The sequence below is a fragment of the Protopterus annectens genome, chromosome 5.part1 (assembly GCF_019279795.1).
Source record: "Protopterus annectens isolate FY-2018-M chromosome 5.part1, PAN1.0, whole genome shotgun sequence".
Lineage (NCBI taxonomy): Eukaryota > Metazoa > Chordata > Ceratodontiformes > Protopteridae > Protopterus > Protopterus annectens.
The window spans coordinates 401,039,401-401,064,474 of record NC_056736.1 but is presented as its reverse complement, the minus strand read 5'-3'; the positions used below and the strand labels follow the sequence as shown (position 1 = coordinate 401,064,474).

General features: G+C 44.9%; 1 protein-coding gene across 1 annotated transcript in view; it reads left to right on the top strand.

Moving 5' to 3' along the window:
- Positions 1 to 25,074, top strand: part of SCML2 (Scm polycomb group protein like 2) — a 2,608,432-nt gene that overhangs the window by 2,387,768 nt on the left and 195,590 nt on the right. The window contains exons 17-18 of the mRNA XM_044073060.1: positions 3,522 to 3,532; positions 13,674 to 13,952. Of these exons, the coding sequence (XP_043928995.1) occupies positions 3,522 to 3,532; positions 13,674 to 13,952 (290 nt within the window). The remainder of the gene's footprint in view (positions 1 to 3,521; positions 3,533 to 13,673; positions 13,953 to 25,074) is intronic.

Genomic DNA, 25,074 nt, shown 5'->3' with positions numbered 1-25,074 from the left:
TGTCTTTAGATGACATTTGCTCTGCGGCTACTTGGGCTTCTTCACATACTTTAATCTTGCATTACAGGTTGGACATTCTATCCAGCAACAGGGCATCCTTTAGCTCCACTACGCTCCAAAATATCCTTCCATGATGGCCTCCCAGGTGTTCATTAGCTGGGGACTCTGTCCCACAGGTTGAAGAGTAAATGAAGACAGCAACTTCAGATAAAGAAGTTATTTACTCACCATAACATTCCAATTGAGTTGTTGCTCTTCATTTGTCTTCAACCATCCCTCCCTCCCTCCCTCCTTCCCCCTGCCGTATGTAGGCTCTATAGTGCTCTAGCCAGAAGAGAAATAGTCACCACGTGGGTATACCTTTGTTCTCCTCTTTTTGCTTATAGAGACCCTTGTCATGGGACAAGGTTTTGGGTCAGGTTTGCTGTGGTGGGCTGTAAACTCGATCTGAAGGGATGAGGGAGACAGGGGCATTATGGGTAGGGGAGGAGCTTGGAGCTCGGATCAGATGCTGGAAATGTGGCCGATTCAGATCTGTGCCAGATCTGAGTACCCACAGGTTGAAGACAACATCTCAGATAGAACGTTATGATGAGTACATAACTTATTTTTTCATTTATTCAGACTTTTAGGCATATTGCTCTGTATACCATTCTCTAAACTCATTTTTGGATATTTCATTATTTCATATTTTACACTCTGTACATAAGTCATGATGCAGTAACAGATGTCCTTCATGGATGCATCTGCAGTCATAACAAGAGGGTTGTCCTGTCGTCAGGCAGCCCTGCAGTCGGCCGGATTCCAAAGTCCGGGTCCGGCTTCGGCTGATGTCGCACTCCACCCGACGTCATCTCTGTTGGTCTTCGGGTATAAAAGCATCAGCCGACGCCATCTTCCTCAGTCTTTCTTGCGCGTGGCGCCAAGCAGAAGCTGTTCGCAAGTGCCGGTCGGTCGGATCCAGAGATTACTTCTACCGAATACTACTTCGAAGACTTCTAAAGCTAAGTACCCCGTTGGGGACTCTTTCTTGCCTCAGCCGATGTCAGAAAAAGTTAACAATTGTTTAACCTGTGGGAAACAAATACCTCATAAAGATTTCCACTCTTACTGTCTGCCTTGTTTAGGCCCAGCCCACGACGTAGCAGCCTGTTCGGCCTGTGCCTCTTTCAACCGGCGAACGCTTAGGCGTCGGTCGGAGTTTGCAGAACAGTTTTTCGGTTCTGATTTTGCGTACATTATGCCGTCGGATCCTCCGACTACCCAATCTACCAAAAAACGCAAAGATAAAGACCGACACTCGCGGTCCGCGGTTTCGGCCGAAACCACGGTAAAGCAAAGCGCGAGTGTCTCGGTTTCGGCCGAAACCGAGAAAACTGATCAAAGTACAGCTGAACCTATTCTTACAACTGAGGCCCCTGCTACAACTCTTGAATCGACCTCAGAAATTTTACCCACTACGGTGGTTGACTTATCAGACACCATCCCCTTGGATGTCTCTACCCCAGCACGTGGTGCTGCTAGGCCTCCAGCAGCCATGTCCATTAAGGCCTTCGCCAGGGCTAAAGCAGCCAAGACTACTAAAACAGTGCCTGTTAAACCCCCACATCCAGGCCCTCTTCTAGTTCTCAAATGCTTTCTTTGGCAGAAGATTTAATTTCTTTAATTAGAGGATCTCAATCTCACCCAGACAGGGCCTCTCAGCCCCCAGAGAAGAGACCTAGGGCAGAGCCCCCTGAGCCAGTGTCTTCTGATGATTCTGCTGATGAATCAGACATAACTGACCAGCCAGAGCCTCCCTTCTCCAATTTTGAAGATTCTGATGCTGAAGAATCCATTCCAGCTGCTTCCCCACCAGAAGAATTCTCCTTTGGGGAAACCTTGCATGCCATGCGAGAACAGTTCCAATGGCAGCAACAGGATTTTTCAGACTCCAGAAAAAGACTTAGGACCTTTCTGCACCTCCCACAGCACAGGCCCTTAGCTATACCTCCTGTTCTCTCTGTGGTGGATTATGCTTTCAATGATGTTTGCTCCGCTCCAGATTCTTTACCCCCAGCCCCTGCCAAACCAGACAGATTTTACAGGGTGCCAGATACTCATCACCACCTTTACAAGGCCCCACTTGCAGACCCAGAAACTATATCCCAGGGTCCCAAGGCAGTAGCCGACCACAGCTAAAAACCCTATTCCTTCTGAAAGGGAAGCAAGGTCATTAGACAGATGGGGTAAAAAGGTCTACACTTCAGCTACTCTCTCAGCTAGAGCTTTAAACTGTCAGTTTCACATGATACAATACCAAGAGTTTATGCTTGATCAGTTAACTAAAAAACTAACCACTGATGAATCTCTTGATAAGAAATATGTATTAGAGATGGTAAATAACATACAACAGGTTAGCAACCATTCCTTAAAATGTGGCTATGATGCACTGGAGGCTTCATTTAGATCAGCCATGACAGGCACAGTGATAAGAAGGCATGCATGGTTAAAGGAACAAGCATTACTGGATCATGTTAAAGCTAAGTTGCTAGATGCTCCTATGGACAAGACAAGTTTGTTTGGTACACCTGCCCAGCAGGTTATGAAGAAAATGGAAGAAAAGGCAAAATCTGTTCAAACTGTTAAAGATTTCTTGCAGGTTCAACCCCCAAGGTTTAGCAGGAACTGGCCTGCCAAAAATTGGTCCTTTCCTGACTCCACAAAATTTCAAAGGGGCAGGAATAGACGTTCCAGAGGCAGAAACCAATCCAGAGGAGGTGCCTGCAGAGGATGACAGTGGCAAGGTAACAACAGAGGCACAGACACAGCCACTGCCACTACATCAGCACAACCACAGTGACTTAATCCTAAATCCGCCTACCAGGGAACAAATAGCAGCTCCTCTAGGCGGAAAGTTAACCTTATTTTCAAAGAACTGGCACTACATAACAAAAGACAAGTGGATTTTACAAACCATAGATCAAGGTTACCGGTTTCACTTCCACACTTTACCAGTCAAAAGAGGAATGCCAAATCTACCTCCAAATCAAAAAACAGAGGCTCTACGCCAGATAATGGAGTTAGCAAACATGAGAGCTGTGGAAAGAGTGCCAACAGCAGAACAAGGAAAGGGGTTCTATTCCAGACTATTCCTAGTTCCAAGAAAGGAAAAAGTTGGAGACCAATTCTCGACCTGTCCACCTTAAATACATACATCATTGTCCCAAAATTCAAAATGCTGACCCTACAGCAACTTCTTCCCATGCTGGGCAAGGAGTCTTGGCTGGTAACTCTAGATCTCAAGGAGGCATACCTGCACGTCCCCATTCGACCAATCTGCAGAAGATACCTCAGATTTCTTGCAGGATCAGAGCACTATCAATTCTCAGCATTGCCCTTTGGCTTATCTACTGCGCCCAGAGTATTCACAAAATGCCTGGCATCAGTAATCGCCCATTGCAGACTACAGGGAATTCAAATTTACCCATACCTGGACGACTGCCTGCTACAAGGGGACAACAAAAGCAAGCTGACAACAGATTTACAAAGGGTCATTTACTTGCTACAAGGACTGGGATACACAGTCAATTTACAAAAGTCAAGGCTGATACCATCCCAAACAAGGACATTCTTGGGCTGAATTGGACACAGTACAACAAATGGCATTCCTGACTACAGAAAAACAAAAGAACTTCCTCTTTACTTCTTGGCACTAACAAAACTGAACAAGTTAACAGCAAGAAAAGTTCTGCAGGCCTTGGGCTTCATGGCATCATGCATAATCTTGGTCCCATTTGCCAGGCTACATATGAGGAAACTACAGTGGTACCTAAAGAATTTATGGTCCCAACACAGACACAGTCTAGAAACAGAAATCCCACTAATTCCATGCTTAAAACAGGAGTTCCTATGGTGGGCTCAGGCATGCCAGTCAAACCCAGGCCTACCCTTTCGCAGATGTCAACCAAGCCAGACCATCACAACAGACGCTTCAGACCTAGGATGGGGGGGCCCACATGCTGGACAAATGCGTGCAAGGATTGTGGACACAGGATCAACTTCACCTGCACATCAATCTAAAAGAAATGCTGGCAGTAAAACTGGCAATCCAAAAGTTCAAACCATTTCTCAAAGAGGGCCAGTTGATGATAAGGACAGACAACACCACAGTCATGTGGTACATCAACAAACAGGGAGGCACTCATTCATACCCCTATGCAGAATGACCTTGGAGCTGTGGACCCTGGCACTCAGCTACAACATTCAGTTACAGGCAATATTTGTACCGGGAAAGACAATACTCTAGCAGACATATTAAGCAGAACCACTTGGATGCCCACGAATGGAAGCTGCACCCGGACATCTTCAAGACCATCTCAAAGAAATGGGGAATGCCACAGATAGACCTATTCGCATCACCTCTCAATCACCAGCTCAAAAATTCTGCACAAGGACATTCCACCCACTAGCATGGAAAGTGGACTCACTCTCCTTCAACTGGAAAGGCCTAACAGCATATGCATTCCCACCTCTTCCTTTGATACACAAGGTACTACTAAAAATCAAGGAAGAACGTCCAAGGATAATCCTGATAGCTCCAAACTGGCCAAGACAACACTGGTACCCACTACTGAAGAGCATGTCTCGAACAATATGTGGCCAATACCCCTGATGCCTTTGATGTTAACTCAGAACAACTACAGCATCATACATCCAAACCTAAAGACGCTGCAACTGACTGCATGGAACATCACATAGCAGCAGCTAATCCAGAACTTTCCCAAAGAGTTAAAGACATTATTCTTGAAGCACGCAGACCTTCAACAAGAAGGAACTATGCTGGAAAATGGAAAAGGTTTGTCATTTGGAGTACGGAAAGAGGAAAAGATGTGTCAAACATAGATATGCCTAACATTCTGGAGTATCTGGCGAACTTCTTCATTCAGGCCTGTCCTACTCCTCCATCAAGATACATGCATCAGCTATTTCAGCAGAATACAGCTTTGATCCACCTGTTTTTCGCACCCTTTGCTCAGGCAGTTCCTCAGAGGAATCAAGAATGTAAAACCTCCAAGGAAACCACCATTACCAGCTTGGGATTTAAACTTTGTGCTAGAAAAGTTGACACTATCACCCTTTGAACCAGCAGCAACAGCAGACCTACAACACCTGTCATGGAAAACTGCTTTCCTACTGGCAATTACTTCAGCAAGGAGGGTTTCAGAACTACAGGCCTTAATGGCAGTGCAACCCTTCCTAATCTTCCACCAAGATAGAGTGTCCATGAGGACTAATCCTACATTTATGCCCAAGGTGGTATCCAGAGTGTCTTTAAACCAGGCAATCCACCTACCTACCTTCTTTCCCAACCCACAAAACAGAGGGAAAGAATACTGCATACCTTGGATGTACATAGACAGCTACGCTACTACTTGGACAGAACAAAAATAGCAGAAAGACTGACCAACTTTTGTAGCCTATGCAACAGGAAGGGAAGGAAAAGCTATTTCCAAACAGACAATCTCCAAATGGATAGGAAATTGCATACGATACTGTTACTCCTTCCATGGAAAACCAATTCCACAGAACATAAGACCTCATTCTACATGGGCAACAGCCACTACCACAGCCTTCTTACGAGGAGTGGCAACCAAAGACATTATTGAGGCGGCTACTTGGACCTCCGTGCATACATTTGCCAAGCATTATAATTTGCCTCTATATTCCAGATCCCGAGCAGGGTTTGCCACTGCTGTACTGCAAGGGATCCTAAACACACCATAATCTACTTTTATCCTCCTCCCTAAGTTGGCTATGGTATTCTACCCACTTGTTATGACTGCAGATGCATCCATGAAGGACATAGTACAGTTTTGTACCTACCATAAATGTAAATGTCCGAACTGGATAGCATCTGCAGTCAGGATTACCCTCCCTCCTTCCCCTCTGTGGTACTCCTAGGGTGTTTACCCTCCTAATAGCTAGCTGTTGGGGAGTCTTTATGGTGTATTTGTTTGTATATATGTACATACATGCTTATTGTTGTGTTTACCTCTATCTATTTGGAAACATTGGCATCTATCCAAATTTTAGCCTGCAAGAGGGCTACTGGCATCTGGGGCAAGAAACACTGAGGAAGATGGCGTCGGCTGATGCTTTTATACCCGAAGACCAACAGAGATGACGTCGGGTGGAGTGCGACATCAGCCGAAGCCGGACCCGGACTTTGGAATCCGGCCGACTGCAGGGCTGCCTGACGACAGGACAACCCTCTTGTTATGACTGCAGATGCTATCCAGTTCGGACATCTACATTTATGGTAGGTACAAAACTGTACTTTTTAGACTTTTGGTGATTAACAGAAGATGTTAAGTTGTCTATCTCGCCTTCATTCTTGCTGGTTGGGTTCGGAGCCGATCCTCAGCTCCGACTCGGCCATCTTTAAAGGCTCGAGAGCTGCCTACTGGCTCGAGGCCCCCCTATATCCCATGATGCCTGGCGCTAGATACCCAGATTTTGTTTGCCGCTTCTGCTGCGAGGTTGCTTTTGCTGGCTCAGGTCGTATTTTTCTATTTCGTTGTTCGTATATATTTAAAAATTTATATTGTAGTTAGTATTTACAATAGTTATCGTAGTTATAGTAGTATAGTTATCTATTTGTAATTTAGTCTCCTTTCTTGGAAACTCGTTTTTTGTTAGAGTCCCCCCCCCCCCCCCCGTTTTGTTTTCTTCAAGGTAGCCGTTTTTAGTTAGAGGTTCTTCATATTTATGTAGTAGTTTGTTTTATTAGAAATTGTTGTAGTTCATTAGGTTTATTTACCTTTTCTTAGATAATAAGTTTGTGTGCTGTTAGGGTGTCGTAACTGGTTTTGAGTGCGTGTGTTTTTTTACTAGTTACCTACTTCCTTTCTGTTGCTTTTTCTCTGTGCTTGATTTTTCCTTTTTACAGGAATGTCTAAAGATACGAAAGTATCTGGATTCAAGAAGTGTGACTCATGCTGTCAGAAGATGTCACTGACAGATGGTCACACTTCTTGTGTGTACTGTTTGGGCGCCATACACCTGCAGGACTCTTCGGTGTCCCACGCCTTTAGTCCAAGAGTCTTGCAGGAGCGTAGGAATAAGCTAATCCTTAGGGGTTTGCTCATACCTGAAGGGTCACCGGCTAAGGCTCAGCCAGTTAAACCCTCTAAGCCAACAAAGCCGTCAGTTACCAGTTCGGAGCCGTCGTCTGGTGTGGCATCTGCTTCAACTTTGGTTCCGGCTGGAACCGAAGTACCTGTCTCCCAGTCAGCCCTGACTCTGCTGTCGGAACCGTCGGGGAGCCGAAAACGCTCTAGATCTCCATCCCTAGAGTCGATACACTCTGCTCTGGGGTCGCCTCTGTTACAGTCGGAGTGAAGTCACAGATCTCACTCTTCTCGGTCTTCTAGACTATCTGACCACTATTTGGAGAGAGTGGTGAGCAGGCTTCTAAAATCGCAGGCCCTGGCTAAAATGTTATCCAGCCCCCCCATCAGGGTTTGGCTCCGCCTGTCTCTGCAGTAGTTCCTCCTTCGACTCACCCCTTGATTTCGGAGCCAGAGCTTGTTTGGGTTCAGATTGTGGAACCGTCGGCACTGATACATACCCTTTCGGTTCCGTTGTCAGCTCCGATCGCTTCCATGGTGCCGTTCTTGGAGGGATCTGGGTGCCGGGACTTCCTCGTCGGCTCCGAGGGGGCGAGTGGCATCGGACCCTTGTCCGACCCCGTTCTCCCTCTCGGAGCTTCGGCGCAGGTGAGTTCGGCTCCTACATCAGCTTCGGAGCCGTCTCTCTCGGTGCCAGAAGGATTCCGGTCTCTTCAGAGCTGGAGCCTTCTTCGCTGTCGGGAAGGGGCGCCTTCGATGTCATGAGGAATGTGCTGACCTCTGAGTCAGCCCCACAATCGGCCTCATCTGCACCTCCCCCCATGGTGCCTGCGTCTGCCTCTGCCCCTCCTCCAGACCCCAAGCTTGGGGAACAAGTGCTCCAGGGCACCCGATTGGGTGTATCTTCCTCTTCCAAGGCCTCCCCTGATCATTCAGAGGAGCCCCCTCGAAAGAGGAAATGCAAGAGGAAGCATGTTGACTCCTCTGAGTCTGTCACTTCAGATACCGACTTAGAAGATTCGGAAGGGTCCCCGAGATCCCCCTCTGAAGATGTCTCTTTCTCAGACATCCTTGAGATTCTTAGGCAGAGGGGGAACTGGACTACCCTTAACCCTTCCGAGGATGAGTTGGTATTCCTGGACGCGTTTGGTTCCCGACCCTCCACCTCCTTGGTGTCTCCGCCTTTCGATCCACTGATGTCGGTAGTGGCTCGGAAGGAGTGGTCAGCCCCAGACACAGTGGAACCAACCTCCCGAAGACCCACAAAATTTATTACTGCACCACAGGACAAGCAATTTCTGACAAAGGGTGTTTCCGTTGATGCCATGGTGTTAGCAGCGGCCACAATAAAGGAGTTGGCTGAAACTTCTTCGTCTGTCCATCCCCCTAATAAGGAATCTAGGACGATGGACAGATACGGGAAGTAGATGTTTTCCTCAGCGACCTTCTCCATGAGGTCGCTGAACTACTTGTGCCACTTTACCCGCCTTCAAAGGGATCTCCTTAAAGAGCTAGGAGATACCCTTTAAGATCCATCAGCTGTGGGGGCCCAGGCTAAGGTTGCCTCCCAGCTGGCGACTCTTAATTCGGTAGTAAACTCCTCCATGCGGCTCATCTGTTATGCAGCTGATGGTGCGAGTAGGGCCGCAGGTACAGGCGTGGCCTTGAGGAGGCATGCTTGGATGCGGCTATGTAACTTTGCAGAACCCTTCAGGGTGTCTTTCACCAACACCCCCTTTGATGGTTCTGCTCTTTTTGGACCACAGGTGAAGGATACCCTTGCCAGGTGTGAACAGGAAGGCAAGGTTCTCTCTGCTGTGGGAGTCCATTTTTCCACTCATTCTAGACTGTATTCCAAAGGTCAGAAGAGTGGGAAGATGTGGTTCCGGAAAACCCAGGGAGCCGTGCCTGACACACGTGGTGAGTTTCCCTCCAGGGTCAGAGGAGGGAACAACAATAGACGCCGCCCTTGGGGCAGAAGACGTCCGCAGAATCAGGGCAACAGAGAAGCTTTCTCTGACAAGCCCTTCCAGCATCTCTGAGGTGCTGCCCGGCTGTCCACCTTCGGAGGCAATCGAGGGAAGATTGTCGCTGTACCCAAAAGCCTGGCAAAGTATAACACAAGACAAATGGGTACTGTCTATCATATCCGGAGGCTACAAAATCCCCTTCTTTTGCACCCCTTACATTCCCAACAAATCCCTTCCAGGTGTTCCACCCAATCTAAGGGGTCAAGCAGTTCAAGAAATATCAAAACTGCTAAGAAAAAGAGCCATCCAGCCAGTCCCAACAGACCAGCAAGGATCCGGAATTTACTCAAGGTTCTTTTTGGTACCAAAAAAGACAGGGGACTGGAGACCTATTCTGGATCTCAGCAGACTGAACAGGTCTGTTCAAAGAACGAAGTTCTGGATGGTCACGCTACAGTCCATTTTACCCTTTCTGGGTCAGGACAATTGGATGTGCTCCATAGTTCTTCAGGATGCGTACTACCATATAAAAATGGACAGATGATCCAGAAGATTCCTCCACTTCCGGCTGGGAGCCAGTCATTATCAGTTCAGAGCTCTGCCCTTTGGTCTCACCACAGCCCCCAGGGTGTTCACCAAATGTTTGGCAGTAGTTACCGCTCACCTGAGACGACAAGGATTCCAGGTGTTTCCATATCTAGACGACTGGCTCCTTACTGCTACCACCAGACATCACTTGCTGTGAGCCAGAGACTACACCATCCAAACTTGTTCCAAACTAGGCATCACAATAAATTTCGAAAAGTCTGCTTTGTCGCCTTGTCAATCTATTACCTTTATAGGCGCAAACTTAAATACAAAGGACATGTCAGCGAAACTTCCATTAGACAGAATCTTAGACATTCGCCGACATGTGCAGGTCCTATTAGGATGCAAGAAAATTCAGGCCAGATTCGTCCTAAAAACTTTGGGTCTCATGGCAGCGGCTATCATACTAGTCCCCCCTTGCCCGTTTTCACATGAGGATTCTTCAGTGGATGCTGTTCACCCAATGGTCTTTCCAGCAACTTCCAATGTCTCACATGATAATGATCACACAGACATGCAAAAACCAACTTGCTTGGTGGATAGTTTCCCCATCAGTACCCCAGGGCAAACCATTTACAGTTCCTCCCCCAGTGGCTACGGTGACCACGGATGCCTCCCTGATCGGGTGGGGGGGGGGGCATTTTCAGGGCAGAACAGTCCAAGGCACCTGGCAGCCTCACGAGTACCATCTGCATATCAATGTCTTGGAGATGAGGGCCGTGCTTTTGGCGTTGCAAGCTCTTCAGAACTCTCTTCCCACCGGGACCATTGCAATTCAAACAGACAATATGTCGGTAGTGTGGTACATCAACAAGCAGGGTGGAACCAAGTCCTACCCCCTATGTCGAGAAGCACTCAGACTCTGGCAGTGGGCGATCTCTTCCCAACGGTTTCTGATAGCAGCACACATCCCTGGGAAGTCCAGCGTTATAGCGGACAGGCTGAGCAGAGCAATTCTCATGCCTCATGAGTGGTCTCTCAGACAGTGGCGGACCAAATCTTCCGCAAATGGGGTCAGCCTTGTTGCGACCTTTTTGTCACCCCTTCAACAGCAAGTGCAACAATTTCTTCTCTCTCTTCCCGGACACTCCCCCAGAGACACTGTAGTTCACGATTGGCCTCAGGGACTTCTTTATGCATTCCCTCCATTTCCCCTGATTCCCAAACTAATACAGAAAGCTACCATATTGGGATGCAAGATGATCCTTATTGCCCCTTACTGGCCTCGACAGATTTGGTTCCCATTCCTGCATCATCACCTTCTGGAGCAGCCCTGGACACTGGGCCCAGTTCCAGACCTCCTGATCCATCAATCGGGTGGGCTGCACCAATCCCTTCAATCTCTCCAGCTCACTGCTTGGTTGCCCCACTTCCGACTTTAGCCAGGCTTCCAAATATCTCCCACTTAGTGCGTGAAATCATCTTGTCATCGCATAAGTCTACCACTAGAAAGACTTATGCTAGTAAGTGGAAACGTTTCTCTTTCTGGGCAGAGGCTAGAAATATAGATCCCTTTTCAGCCTCTGTGCACCATATTTTGGATTTTTTAGCGGAACTTTTTCATGCTGGATCTTCTTCTGCCACTATTAGAGTTCAGTTAGCTGCAATTTCTAACTTTCATACAGGCCTATCAGATACTAGTATTATGTCCCATAAGCTTTGTAAAGCTTTTCTTAAAGGGACTACTTTAATCAGGCCCCCAGTGAGAGATCCCCCGCCTCCGTGGGATCTAAATTTGATTTTAGCTTCCCTAATATTGCCCCCCTTTGAACCTGCAGCTTCTTGTTCTTTGAAGTTTCTTTCTTGGAAAACCCTTCTTTTGGTTGCAGTTACTTCAGCCAGAAGAGTTTCTGAACTTCAGGCTCTTTGTGTTCGCCCTCCTTATCTAGTTTTCCACAAGGATAGTTTCCTCTCAGGACTAATCCTTCCTTCCTTCCTTCCAAAGGTTTCTTCTGAGAATAATTTGAATCAGTCTGTTGATCTCCCTGTGGTTTTTCTAAACCATTCCAACAAGGCGGAGTACAAGTTGCATCAGTTGGATGTTCATAGACAGTTACATTTTTACTTGCATAGAACTAAGCAAATCAGAAAATCAGACCAGCTGTTTCTGTCCTATGCTGAGGGTAAACAAGGTCTACCAGTATCGAAAGTAACTTTATCCAGGTGGTTGACGTCTATTATTACTTTGATTTATCAGCTAAGGAATAAAGAGCTTCCTGCTAAACCAAAAGGTCACTCCACTAGAGCTGTAGCTACTTCAGTGGCTTTTCAGGCAAGATTGCCAATGGAAACTATTTGTGCGGCAGCTATGTGAGCCAATCCTCATACCTTTATTTCACATTATAAGCTGGACGTGGCCTCCAGGAGCAGAGCTGATTTTGGTTCCACTGTTCTGAAGAGTCTGTTCCGATGAGCCACCCAGGATTGAGGTGCTAGGGACGCTGTCCCAACCAGCAAGAATGAAGGCGAGATAGACAACTTAACATTAAGAAGTTATGTACCTACCATAACGTTCCATGTTAGTTGTCTTCTTCTCGCCTTCTTTCTTGCGTCCCACCCCCCATCCCCCTATCCTAGTAGACTGAGAAGAGTTCCTTATGTTTTCTTTCACTGGCTGAGTCTTCTCTGGCTATTCCTTTCTGACTAGTAGTCTCTCCAGTAGGATTTATGCATTCTAGGATATGATTCCTGTATTATGTCTGCAGTTAGACTTGCCAAACGAGATCTGGGTATCTAGTGCCAGGCATCATGGGATATAGGGGGGCCTCGAGCCAGTAGGCAGCTCTCGAGCTTTTGAAGATGGCCGAGTTGGAGCCGAGGATCGGCTCCGAACCCAACCAGCAAGAAAGAAGGCGAGAAGAAGACAACTAACATGGAACGTTATGGTAGGTACATAACTTCTTATTGTGTGTCAAGAGTTGGTTAAAAAGTGGGGGGAAAGCAACAGATTTTAGTCAGTCACATTTTGTACCAGTAAAAGGAATTATTTCATCTTAGTGGCTGCTGCTATACAGTTATACAGGGGCTTTCTAATTGTCTTACAAAAGTATGCAGTGGCTCAAGCAGCAGGCTGACTGTTCTTTCATAGTAGCCCCAGAAATAATACATTCTTAGTAGTATTTGCTATGTTGGTCTTCTCTGGAAGTGTTGGTGCTGTAGAACTGGGTAATCTTATCCTCTGGGTAAGGCAAGAACACTACTGACAATTTTTCTGCCCCTGCTCTCTCAGCTGCTTTTCTGACTCCTTGGCTTTTACTGTAACTTAGACTGCTCTGTGTAGTCATGCTGATATAAGGAAAACAAACACACACATAAATGTGTATCTTAGGCATCTCAGTAATTTGAACACACCCTCATCTTACTATTTTAAAACATACCTCTCAACCTCCTAATACAAGAAATCTGGACAAAGTCAAAAATAATGGGACAAAGGTCCAAAAATAGGGACAGGTTTCAGATACTGTTCTTATAAACTTTGAAAGTTGCTAGAATAACATGTTTTGTTAGCATGCATTTTTTGAATATATGAAGTCTGAAACTCAAATGTCTGTCATTATGTAATTACTTCAGTCTTCAGTGTTTGCCACAAAGCCACATTTTTTTTTTTTACGAGGAACTGACCAAAAATATGAGGAACAAATCTGGACATTTGAGAGGTATGCTTTAAAGTCTAAATTAATTGTTGACATATTGCATAACTGAGTGCACTAATCTTTTGTTAACTTGTGAAAAGCAGCAGTTTTAGTTGAGTAAATGAAGAAAGTGTGTTTACTAGGTTTATGATAGTGAACATCTGTGTGTGTAGAAGTCATGAATTTCATAAAGAAATATTAGTTTTGAACCGTAAAGAAATTCCAGTCTGAATTTAAAAAGAAGTTGCATTTTTATTAAAACTCTGTAATTTATTTAGCACTGACGTATTAATACTGTTGAACTCAGCAGAGAACATGAATGTTTTACCATAACCTAATCCTTTAAGCACTGCCATTTCCATGTGTAGCAGAGACACTGCCACCAGAAGAAAATGGGACTGTAAAAGAACACAAGTATTTGGAAGAATCTACAGACACTGCCCTGAATTTGGTGAACCCTCCTAGTCCATCTCGACGGAATATAATTGAATATCGTACCTCAGGAAGCACTTTGTACTACAGAAGTTCTGTTCAGCCAGTGACTGCTACCTCAAATCCTGCACCTGTTGTACGCCGGCATTCCTCTAGCTCCACAGGAAACAGTGGCTATTTTGAAGTCAACCGGAGCTGGATGCAAAGAAGGATAGAAGGTAAAATCACACAGAACTCATGATATGTACTACTAGATTTTACACTGTAGTTTTACAGTAATTGTAGATGACCTTTGATTATTCAGAACAGTATTCTTGCAATGATATGCATTTTATGTTGAAACTTAGAAGTAAAAACAGAAAGAGAACATTAGATTGACTGTTGTTACCTGATTTTTACCTAAAATACCAGGCTGGAATTCGCTACCTTTCTGGGGTCTGTGATGTCTGTGGAAGAAGCTCAAATAAGTATGCATGTAGAAGGCACATTCCTTGTACAAGACCTGCCTGACCCAAAAAAGACTAGAACCTTTACTGCAAGCAGGCCTTTCCATAAGCAAGTCATTCACCTTTAAGCATCCATCAAAAGATGACAATGAAATTGCACAACCCCAGAAGTTAAATATTAAAGATACTAGAGACCCGAGCGAGTGAAGCTATAAGCAGCACTGTCAGTCATTATGAGGCCTGTGCCTACAGGTCCTGTTGAGGATCAACCTCATCTCCCCCTACCCCAATCAAAGGGAGAGTCTGGGGAAGACTCCCTTCCTATTTTGGTCCCTTCAGAGGCATAAAGTTGTATGCTGTCCTTAGCTTCTACTTTTAGGAGGCTGCACTGATATCAAAATGGGATGCTAGTTTCTAAGTGCAGGTGATGGACACTTTCACTTTTAGGGTTGTAGTAACTCCTCCAGATCTAAATGAAAGGAAGGATATCACAAAGATTCTTTATTAATAACGCTCCTTGAGGCATTTTCAGTAAGTTCAGTAGACTTGGGGTATCATTTGCCATCTCTTCGTTACAGAAGGTGTGCCTCATACCAGAAAACCGTACCTTCCTGTCCCCTCTGCCACCATCATTGCCTTTTGGCTTTATCAGATTCACTGAAGAATGTATAGCTGTTTGGCAGAGAGCTGAACTCCAGTCAACCCAACTCTGTAAGAAAGGAATCTCTCCTCCAAGGGAGTTGATCCAGCTGTTCTCCTAGCCTTAGTGGATACTTTTTTAAATGTCTTGAGGAAAAATGAGAAAATCCATGGAATTGATTAAGCAGGTGTTTCACCCATCGATTCTAAATACAACCGAATATACCCAAATAAATTGTGGATGCTTTGTAGAAAACTTACTAGGGTTAACCAGGACCCAGACCCCTCCCCATGTCCTCCATTCCCTTACTTTAAATAGTTCCACTTTGAGTTTTTCTTTTTTCACAAGACTTGGTCTCAAAATGTTCAAGTAGGAGGTATGAAGGGTGCAGGGGGGCATACTCTGGGAGTTAGCAGGAGTAAATATAGGCTTCAGTGTCATTTTGTAGTTGCAAATGCAGTTACAAGTTTTCTCTGTTCACAACTTTGAATCAGTTCAAATTAAAAATAAAAGATTAGAAGATAAGTACTGTCCCGTATGTTGTGTTACTTATTAATTTTAAGTATTGCAAGTAATCTGCTTCTCTACTTTACTGCTTTAATACACTTTGCAGGTTAGCCTGGGTGGTGACTTAGATTTGTAGTACTTCAGCAAACATAGACTGTATAATCAAACAAACCTACTATGAGCTCTATATTATATAGAACAGCAGTCTCCGGTACTTTATATTGTTGACAAATGACTTTTCTCTCTTATTCTCTATTTTGTCTGACTTTTTTTGACCTTACGGACAACCTAGTAATGTACAGGAAGAGGATGCAACCACCAGAAAAATGGATACCAGACCCAAGCAAGAAGTGCCAGTTTACTGTCACAAGCGTTTGCACTCAGTGGAATACTTTGGTATTACTTTTACTGTTTCACAGAGCTCTTCTTAATATGACAAGTCTCTAGAATTTTGGGGACTTGCCACTTCTGTTTGACATCCTTTGTCCTATTACAGTGGTTAGGGGTATGACATTCCAGCAGTCTGCATTTTTCCAGGAATATGTGCTTTTCATGTCCCTTCCTTTACTTGTACTTTGGAAGGTTTCCATGGTTGATGACCACAATGCAGAGGCCCGTTAAGTGCAGCTACTCAGTCTTGTTTCAGGATCACCGTAGTTACTGCCTTTTTGGTTTAGGTGTGGATCACAAGGATGACATTTATTGATGTTGACAGCACCTCAAACCCCAGATACTGCCATCATAAAACATTTGCTGGCTGGCACTTAGTAACAGTAGATGAGGCTGTGCACAAGTAAAAGCCAGAGAATTCAACCAAAGATGTCAGGCAGGAGCATAAAATACAGAAGGCAAGGTATCAACAACCCAGATGTAAGGCACCTGTAGGACTAGTTTGTCTTCTGAGTCCACTGATTTCTTAATCACTTTTTCTTCCTCACCATTGGTTTGTTATCCTGCATTAGTAAGTTGTCTGCCTGGCCTTTGTCTATGGATGACTAAAGTTGAGTAGATTTGACACTTTCTTGTCCCCGCTGTTGGGAACAAGTCCAGGATTCTTTCCTTACATTCCCTTGATCGCGTGGTGGTAAGTGAAGAGTGGAATTTTGAGTTCCCAGCTAGTGTTTTTGTCTGAGTTTGGACACTGCAGATTAACTCCCTTTACCATTTTCCCTCTGCTGCTAAGTGGTTTACTGCTTATTAGCAGAAGTCGGGTTGGTCGCTGTATGCCTTTCCACGCTTGTTAGTAAGATGTCAGCTCTCCCTTTCCCCATACTCAATACTGGGGGCTTGGTCTGCATTTGGTAGAAGATGGCTGAGAGGATACATAGGAGCACAGTACAACAAATGCTTTCAGTTTCAGACTCTGCAGATTTTTTTTCAGGCCTGGATGACATCCTTTGTGCATGATTTTCTGTTCGGTTCAGTGGTTGTGCCACATTTTATTTAAACACCACTGCTTTTGCTGATATTTTTAGTTTATCACTGGAAATAATGTATGATAAATCCTGGTCTGTTTTAATACTGTATTGATTTGGCCACATCTGTCTTAAGAATATTGATGGCATTTTTCCCTTTTTTGTATTTTTCTAACAGTGAAATTTCTTGTATTAGTTGCTTTACAGTTTTCTCTGATGATTCCTTTGCAGCATTCTGTATGTCCTTTTAGTTTGTTACTCTACATTTTTTAGTAACACTTCAGTTGTTATTAGTTTAGCTGCTAGTTCTTCTTCTTTCGGCTTTTTCCCGGTTAGGGGTCGCCACAGCGGGATCATCTTGTCCGCTCATGATTGTCAGTGGAGTTTTACGGTGTTGAGTTGCCTGCCCGGCACCCAACCTTCCACAGAAGGCACACACATGCACACACATGCACACACTCACACCTAGGGCCAATTTAGAGTGTCCAATCCACCTGCAGCATGTCTTTGGGATGTGGGAGGAAACCGGAGCACCCGGAGGAAACCCACACGACCACAGGGAGGATATGCAAACTCCACACAGAAGGCACCCCAGCCAAGTATCGAACCAGAGAACCTCTTGCTGTGAGGCGGCAATGCTAATTACTGCACCACCATGGCCGCCCTTATTAGTTTAGCTGCTAATATATCCTAATTATTTCTGTTATATCATGTGACTTTCTCTTATTAGTCCTGATTACAGTGTTTGTCTGTTTTACCAGTTTTCTAACATTGTGAGTTTTATTTGCTTCTATTTGATTCACCTATCTTAACATATTTATTCATCTCTATTAATTCAGGCAGATCTTCCCCTTAGATAATTTTCTTTTAGAGTGAGAGTATTTCCTTTGATGTTCATCGTGTTACCCTGCTGCAGTCATCACACTTGGGTTATCCTGTCATCAGGCGGTCCCGCAGTCCGGATTTCCAAAGTCTTGGTCCGACGTCGGTTGCTGTCGCTTCATCCCTGACGTCAGTGCGCCAGGGGTACATATATTGCAACCGACGCCATTTTCTTCTGTCTTTCTTGCCGTGTGGTGCCCGAAGCAGAAGCAGTTCGCAAGTGCCGGTCGGCCGACTCCTGAGATTTTCGAATTCGAATTTCAGACCAAAGTCTTCTATAAAGCTAAGTACCCCGTTGGGGAAACTTTTCTTGCCTCAGACCGATGTCAGAAAAATTTAACAATTGTATTTCTTGTGGGAAGCAAATACCTCATAAGGATTTTCATTCTTATTGCATACCTTGCCTAGGCCCTGATCACGACGTCACTTCTTTGTCGTTTTTGTGCTAGATTTAATAAACGTACTATTAAAAGACGATTTGATTTCACACGACACTTTTTTGGTAGAAAATTTAACTATAACATGCCGTCGGAGCTACCGACTACCGGCGTGCACAAAAAGCGCAGGGAGAAGGACCGACAGCCCAGGCCTAAGCCCGATTCCGAAGCCTCGGTTGATCCGGTCTCTGGTTCTCCGGATGTCAGTGAGGCTCCAACGCAGCCTCTGACTACCGCAGTTCCGGAACCCGAGACCGCTACAGATATTTTGACGGAATGTACTAGGCCGACGCAGCCTTTTACTTCAGGCCCTTCCGACGATTTACCTTCCAAGGACGTCGGTACTTCTGAAACGCCATCGGTTTCTGAAGGCGTTTTCAGACCGACAACTCTTACAGTCAAAACGTTTTCCAAGTCGAAGACTCCTTCTAAATCAAAAAAGGCTTCACATCAGTCTCCTGTTCAAGGCCCTATGCCTAAGAAATAGATGCTCAAAATGGCTGAAGATTTGATTTCTCTTATCAGGGGTTCACAGCCTCCTCCTGACAAAAGGCCTAGACAAGAGGAAGATTCTGCTTCCTCTGAACAACTGTCTATTTCTTCAGATTCCTCTGAGGACCAAGACTATTCCTTCTCTCCTTATGAAGATTCTGATGCTGAGGACTCTATTCCCTCAGCTTCCCCTCCAGAAGATTACTCTTTTGGGGAAACTTTACACACTATGAGGGAACATTTTCACTGGGAAGGTCAGGATTACTCTGATTCCAAGAAAAGGCTCAGAGAGTTTCTTTTACTCCCCCAACACAGGCCTCTAGCCATCCTTCCTGTTTTGGACATTGTGGATGATGTCTACTTAGAATCCAGTTTCAACCCTGACTCTCTACCTCCTGCCCCGGCCAAGCCTGACAGATACTGCAGAGTACCTGATTCCCACAAATTCCTTTACAAAAGCCCAGTAGCTGACCCAGAGACTATCTCCCAAGGTCCCAAGGGGGCTAAGGCTTCCATGGCGAAAAATCCAGTACCTTCTGAAAGGGATTCAAGAGCACTAGACAGATGGGGGAAAAAGGTTTACACCTCAGCCACTTTAGCTATGAGAGCACTAAACTGTCAATTTCATATGCTTAAGTATCAGCAATTTCTGATCTCTCAGTTAAAACAAAAGATAACCACCCTACCTCAACAATCTGAAATGAAAGAAGTACAGGATTTGTTGCACACCACCGAGCAGGTGGGCAAACCTAATTTACAATGTGGGTTTGATTCTTTAGAGGCCTCCTGCAGAGCAGCTGTCACTGGATCAGTTATACGTAGGCATGCCTGGTTAAAAGAGCAAAGTCTGCCTGATCATGTTAAAGCAAAACTACTAGATGCTCCCTTACAGCAGGATGTTCTTTTTGTTGTTAAAGCAGAAGAAGTTTTAAAGAAAATGGAAGATAAGGCGAAATCAGTGCAGACAGTCAAAGATTTCCTACAAGTACAACCCCCTCACTTCAGCAGAAACTGGCCAACAAAAAATTGGTCCTTTCCAGCCACTGACAGGCCTCAGAGGGGTAAATACAGGCGCCCAAGGGGCAGAGGACAACCACAAGCTCAGTATAAGCCTCGCCAATGGGGCACTCCAACCCAGAAGGGAGGAGAAGACAGGTCTCAACCCACCAGAAGGCAAACTCAATGACTTGCACCTCAGCTGGCCAAACAAAGCTCTTTTGTCAGCCCCCTTGGGGGGAAAACTAACACTATATGCAGACAACTGGCACATGGTCACAAAGGACAAATGGGTCCTAGACATAATTTTACGAGGATACAGATTCCACTTTCACACCTTGCCAATAAAAAGAGGAATGCCAAACCTGCCACAAAATCAAAGGGCAGAGGCTCAAAAACAAATTACAGCTCTCATGGCCATGAGAGCCATTCAAAGGGTACCAGCTCAAGAGCAAGGCCAGGGATTTTACTCAAGACTCTTCCTAGTACCCAGAAAAGAAAATGCTTGGAGACCAATTCTGGACCTTTCAATTCTAAACACTTACTTACAGGTTCCCAAATTCAAGATGCTAACACTACAGCAGCTACTTCCCATGTTGGGCAAGGAAGCATGGCTGGTAACGTTGGACCTCAAGGAGGCATACCTGCATGTCCCTATCAGACAAAGTTGCAGAAGATACCTCCGTTTCACTGCAGGTTCAACCCACTATCAATTCTCTGCACTGCCCTTTGGCTTATCTACTGCGCCCAGAGTATTCACAAAATGCCTGGCACCAGTAATTGCATACTGCAGACAAAGAGAAATTCAAATATATCCATACCTGGACGACTGCCTCATCCAAGCAGAAAGAAAAGACATTCTCTTACAACATCTGGCTTTTGTGAAGCATCTACTAAATTGTCTAGGGTACACAGTAAACGAAAGAAGTCAAAACTAGTACCCTCACAAAAAATGACATTCCTGGGTTCCAGCTTGGACACAATGGCCCAGAAGGCTTATCTTACACCAGTCAAGCAATTACAACTGACTCAATATTTCAAGACAATGGCAACAAAGACCCAATTATCCGCAAGAAAAATTATGCAGGCTTTGGGCTTCATGGCATCTTGCATTCTGATAATACCATTTGCAAAACTGCATATGAGGAAATTACAGTGGTACCTAAAAAGCATATGGTCTCAACACAGCCACAGCTTGGACACAGTGATATCTCTCATTCCCTGCCTTCAACAGGAATTTCTGTGGTGGGCACAGGCATGTCACCTCAACAAGGGTCAGCCTTTCACCTTGCCCCCACCCAGGCAAACTGTCACAACAGATGCTTCAGACTATGCCTGGGGGGCACACATGGCAGGGCAATGCATTCAAGGCCTGTGGACTGCAGAACAAAGAAAACTGCACATAAACCAAAAAGAGATGCTAGCTGTACAGAAAGCACTGACAGCCTTCAAGGATCTACTACAGCCAGGACAACTTGCAATAAAGACGGACAACACCACAGTAATGTGGTACATAAACAAACAAGGGGGCACACATTCCTACCCTCTTTGCAGGTAAGCAATAATCTTATGGAACACAGCTCTGGCCTACCAAGTCCAGTTACAAGCTCAATTCCTGCCAGGACAGAAAAACACATTGGCAGACGACCTAAGCAGAAACATCAAAGATCCCCACGAGTGGAAGCTAGACCCACAAATATTTACAGTGATAACTCAAAGATGGGGTCTACCAAATCTAGACCTGTTTACCAGTCCTCAAAACTACCAGCTGACAAAATTTTGTACAAGGACATTCCACCATCAAGTTTGGAAAGTGGACGCTCTCTCCTTCAGTTGGAAAAACCTGACAGCATATGCCTTTCCTCCATTACCTCTTCTCACAAAGGTTCTTTTGAAGGTCATAAAGGAGAAACCTCGACTGATTCTCATAGCCCCAGACTGGCCACGCCAGCACTGGTACCCGCTATTGAAGAATATGGCTCACAGCCCACCATGGATATTGCCTCAAATACCTCATTTGCTCACACAGCAAGACAAGCAGATTCTACACAGCCAGATCAAAACCTTAAACCTGGCCGCATGGCAAATCAATTAAGCATCCCACCAGCTCCTCTTTCACAAGCAGTACTGGATGTTATTCTAGAGGCCAAGAGGCCAAGCCCCAGGAAGGCTCACTCGGACAAATGGAAAAGGTTTTGTGCTTGGAACCAAGCTAAAGGCCAAGACACAACTCAGCCTCATATGCCTTACATTCTGCAGTATTTAGCTGAGATGTTGCATAAAGGACTCTCCTTCTCCTCTATTAAAATCCATGCTTCAGCTATTTCAGCTCACTACGACACGAATCCACCTTTATTTTCAAATCCTCTTCTAAGGCAGTTCCTCAGAGGGGCAAGAAACATTAGACCACCTAGAAGAGCTCCTACACCAACATGGGACCTCAACTTTGTTCTGGAAAAACTAACGCTACCTCCCTTTGAACCAGCTTTTTCTGCAGACCTTCAGTTCCTATCCTGGAAGACTGCCCTGCTCCTGGCAATAACTTCTGCTAGGAGAGTCTCAGAATTACAGGCACTTATGGCAGTGGAACCTTTCCTCATTTTTCATCTAGACAGAGTTTCTCTACGAACTAATCCTTCCTTCATGCCTAAGGTGGTTTCCAGTGTAGCTTTAAATCAAACCATCCACCTACCCACTTTCTTCCCCAATCCACAGAACAAAGGTGAGAGACTCCTGCATTCCTTGGACATTCACAGGCAGCTTCGTTACTACTTGGATAAAACTAAGGCTTTCAGAAAAACTGACCAGCTCTTTGTTTCCTATGCTACAGCTTCTCAAGGGAGGGCCATATCCAAGCAAACCATTTCTAAATGGATAGGCCATTGCATACGATTCTGCTATACCCATCATGGGAAACCAGTTCCTCCTATCATTAGATCCCACTCTACCAGGGCAACAGCTACATCTACAGCCTTTCTCAGGGGGGTTCCTATCAAGGAAATTTTAGAAGCTGCAACTTGGAGTTCTGTACACACCTTCACCAAACACTATCACTTACCTCTTTATTCTAAGTCCAGGGCAGGCTTCGCCACTGCAGTTCTGCAGGGCCTCATTGCCTCCACTAACCCTCTATAATGCCTCCACCCTACCTTAGCTTTGGGACTCAACCCAAGTGTGATGACTGCAGCAGGGTAACACGATGAACATAGTACAGTTTTGTACCTACCATAAATGTAGATGTTCGAGTGTTCACCCTGCTGCAGTCCAGGTTACCCTCCCTCCAACCCCTCTGATCTACTGGCTAAATCTTTGCTATGCCTTTCTGATGTATTTGCTTATAGCTGAAGGGATTTTGTGTTTGTACAGTGTTCACACCTTTTGTTACTAATTTGGATCACCTTTTTGGGGGCACCTGACATCTGGGGCAAGAAAAACTGAAGAAAATGGCGTTGGTTGCAATATATGTACCCCTGGCGCACTGACGTCAGGGATGAAGCGACAGCAACCGACGTCGGACCAAGACTTTGGAAATCCGGCTGACTGCGGGACCGCCTGACGACAGGGTAACCCAAGTGTGATGAGTGCAGCAGGGTGAACACTCGAACATCTACATTTATGGTAGGTACAAAACTGTACTTTCTGTGTTTCCTACTCATTCCATTGCTGTCTAATTCTAATTCGACTTCCTTGTGAGTCTTCTACAGAAGATTCAAGAACATCACCTTATGACATCCGTTTCAGATGCATCCTCCTGCAGTTGTTGCTCCTCCATCTGGGGCATCATTGACTCATTAAGTTGCAATATTGGCAATGTCATTTTCTGCTGTTTTCCTTGCCATGCAGTTTTAACTGTACTTTAATTCAAGCTCTCTGCATTAAGTGTCAGAATATTGCCCTGGGCTGTATCATCTTTAGTTGCATCCTGCTCCATCTACTGCCCCTCCATCCTGGACTTGCTGCCCCATCATGTTATGATATTGCTTGTGCCATTGTTTCAACACTAATTTTTTTTACTTTGCAGATAGTCGTATCTCTTCAAATGTCTGGCTAAACTTTTTTTTTTTTTTTTTTTGCATTCCCCCTTGTGAAATTGTCTTTGCCTGTATTTCTCGCTGTATGTCTTCAGAGTTTTTCTTTGGTTTGATTAGTTTGGCTTTCTTCTCTGCACAAATCTCTCATGCCCATGTTTTTTTGTACCCTTTAGTAACCTGTTTGTTCTTTATTTTTTCTTGCTTCCTTTTCCAGGCAGCTGTGTGTTTCTTCATCTAGATAACTTTTTTTTCCTGATGTGCTGCATTAAGGAACTTAAATTTATTATGCAACTTTAATGTTTATTTTACTTATTTATTTATTTTACGTTTGGTTACCAGGAAAGTCTGACTGGGCAAGCAGTGACCGTTTTCAGCGGAGGCCCAGGGAGAAAAGCTCCACATAGTACATTTTGATACAAGCAAATATTTGAAAAAAAATAAGGCAATACAGATAAGTATTCAAAAACAGTCAGTGCCATATTGGTACAAGCAAATATTTGAAAAAATACAATACAATTATACAGGTAAGTATTCAAAAGCAATCAGTGCCAAAATAACAGCCAAACATAGTCATTCAGAATACCTTAGGCATAATGGACAGAAGTAGGGAACAGGAGGTTAGAAGTGAGCTGGTAATACCCACTGAAGTGTCAGGAATTCTGTAACTGTAAATATCACGGAATACCCCTTTTACAACTATGAGAAGGGATTGGGTATTAAGTTAGTCTGGTTCTTGACAGTTGCATATCCAGAAATTGATTAGGTACGACTTTAATAGATTTTTAAAGTTAGATTTGATGTTCTTCGTCTTCCATTGCTGCAGTCCTTACTATTGGGTATAGTCCGCATCCAGTCGGCCCGAATACCAGAGTATAAGGCTGACGTCGGTCAGGGCGCATTAGACTGACGTCAGTACGTCAGGGTACTAATGCGCATGACCGGCGTCATATCCTCAGTCTTTTTTGCCGCGTGATCCGATGCATAAGCAGTTTTGCGAGTGCAGGTTGGCGTTCTGAAATATTTCCGAAACCGGAGTTTCAGACCGAATCAGAGTTGGCTAAGTACCCCGTTGGGGAACATTTTGGTTTTTTCTTGCCTCAGTATTTAACCGGATGTCAGAAAAAGTGAATAACTGTATTTCTTGTGGGAAACAAATACCTCATAGGGATTACCATACATTATGTATACCTTGTTTAGGGCCTGAGCACGACGTTGTTAGTTGCCGCTCTTGTGCTAAGTTTAACAAACGCACTATTAAGAGGAGGTTAGACTGTGCCAGATTAGTGTTTGGGAAGCGTTGCAATTATAAAATGCCGCCGGATGCTCCGGCCTGCTTCATCCAAGAAGCGCAAGGACAAAACAGCGAAGCCTAGGGTTGATGAACCGGCAGTCCCAGACGTCGGTTCTTTAGATGGCTCAGTGGAGCCAGAGGCTTTGCCAGGAGTTTCTATAGAGTCTCAGGCAGAAACTTTACTGTTACAGGATGTACCCTCT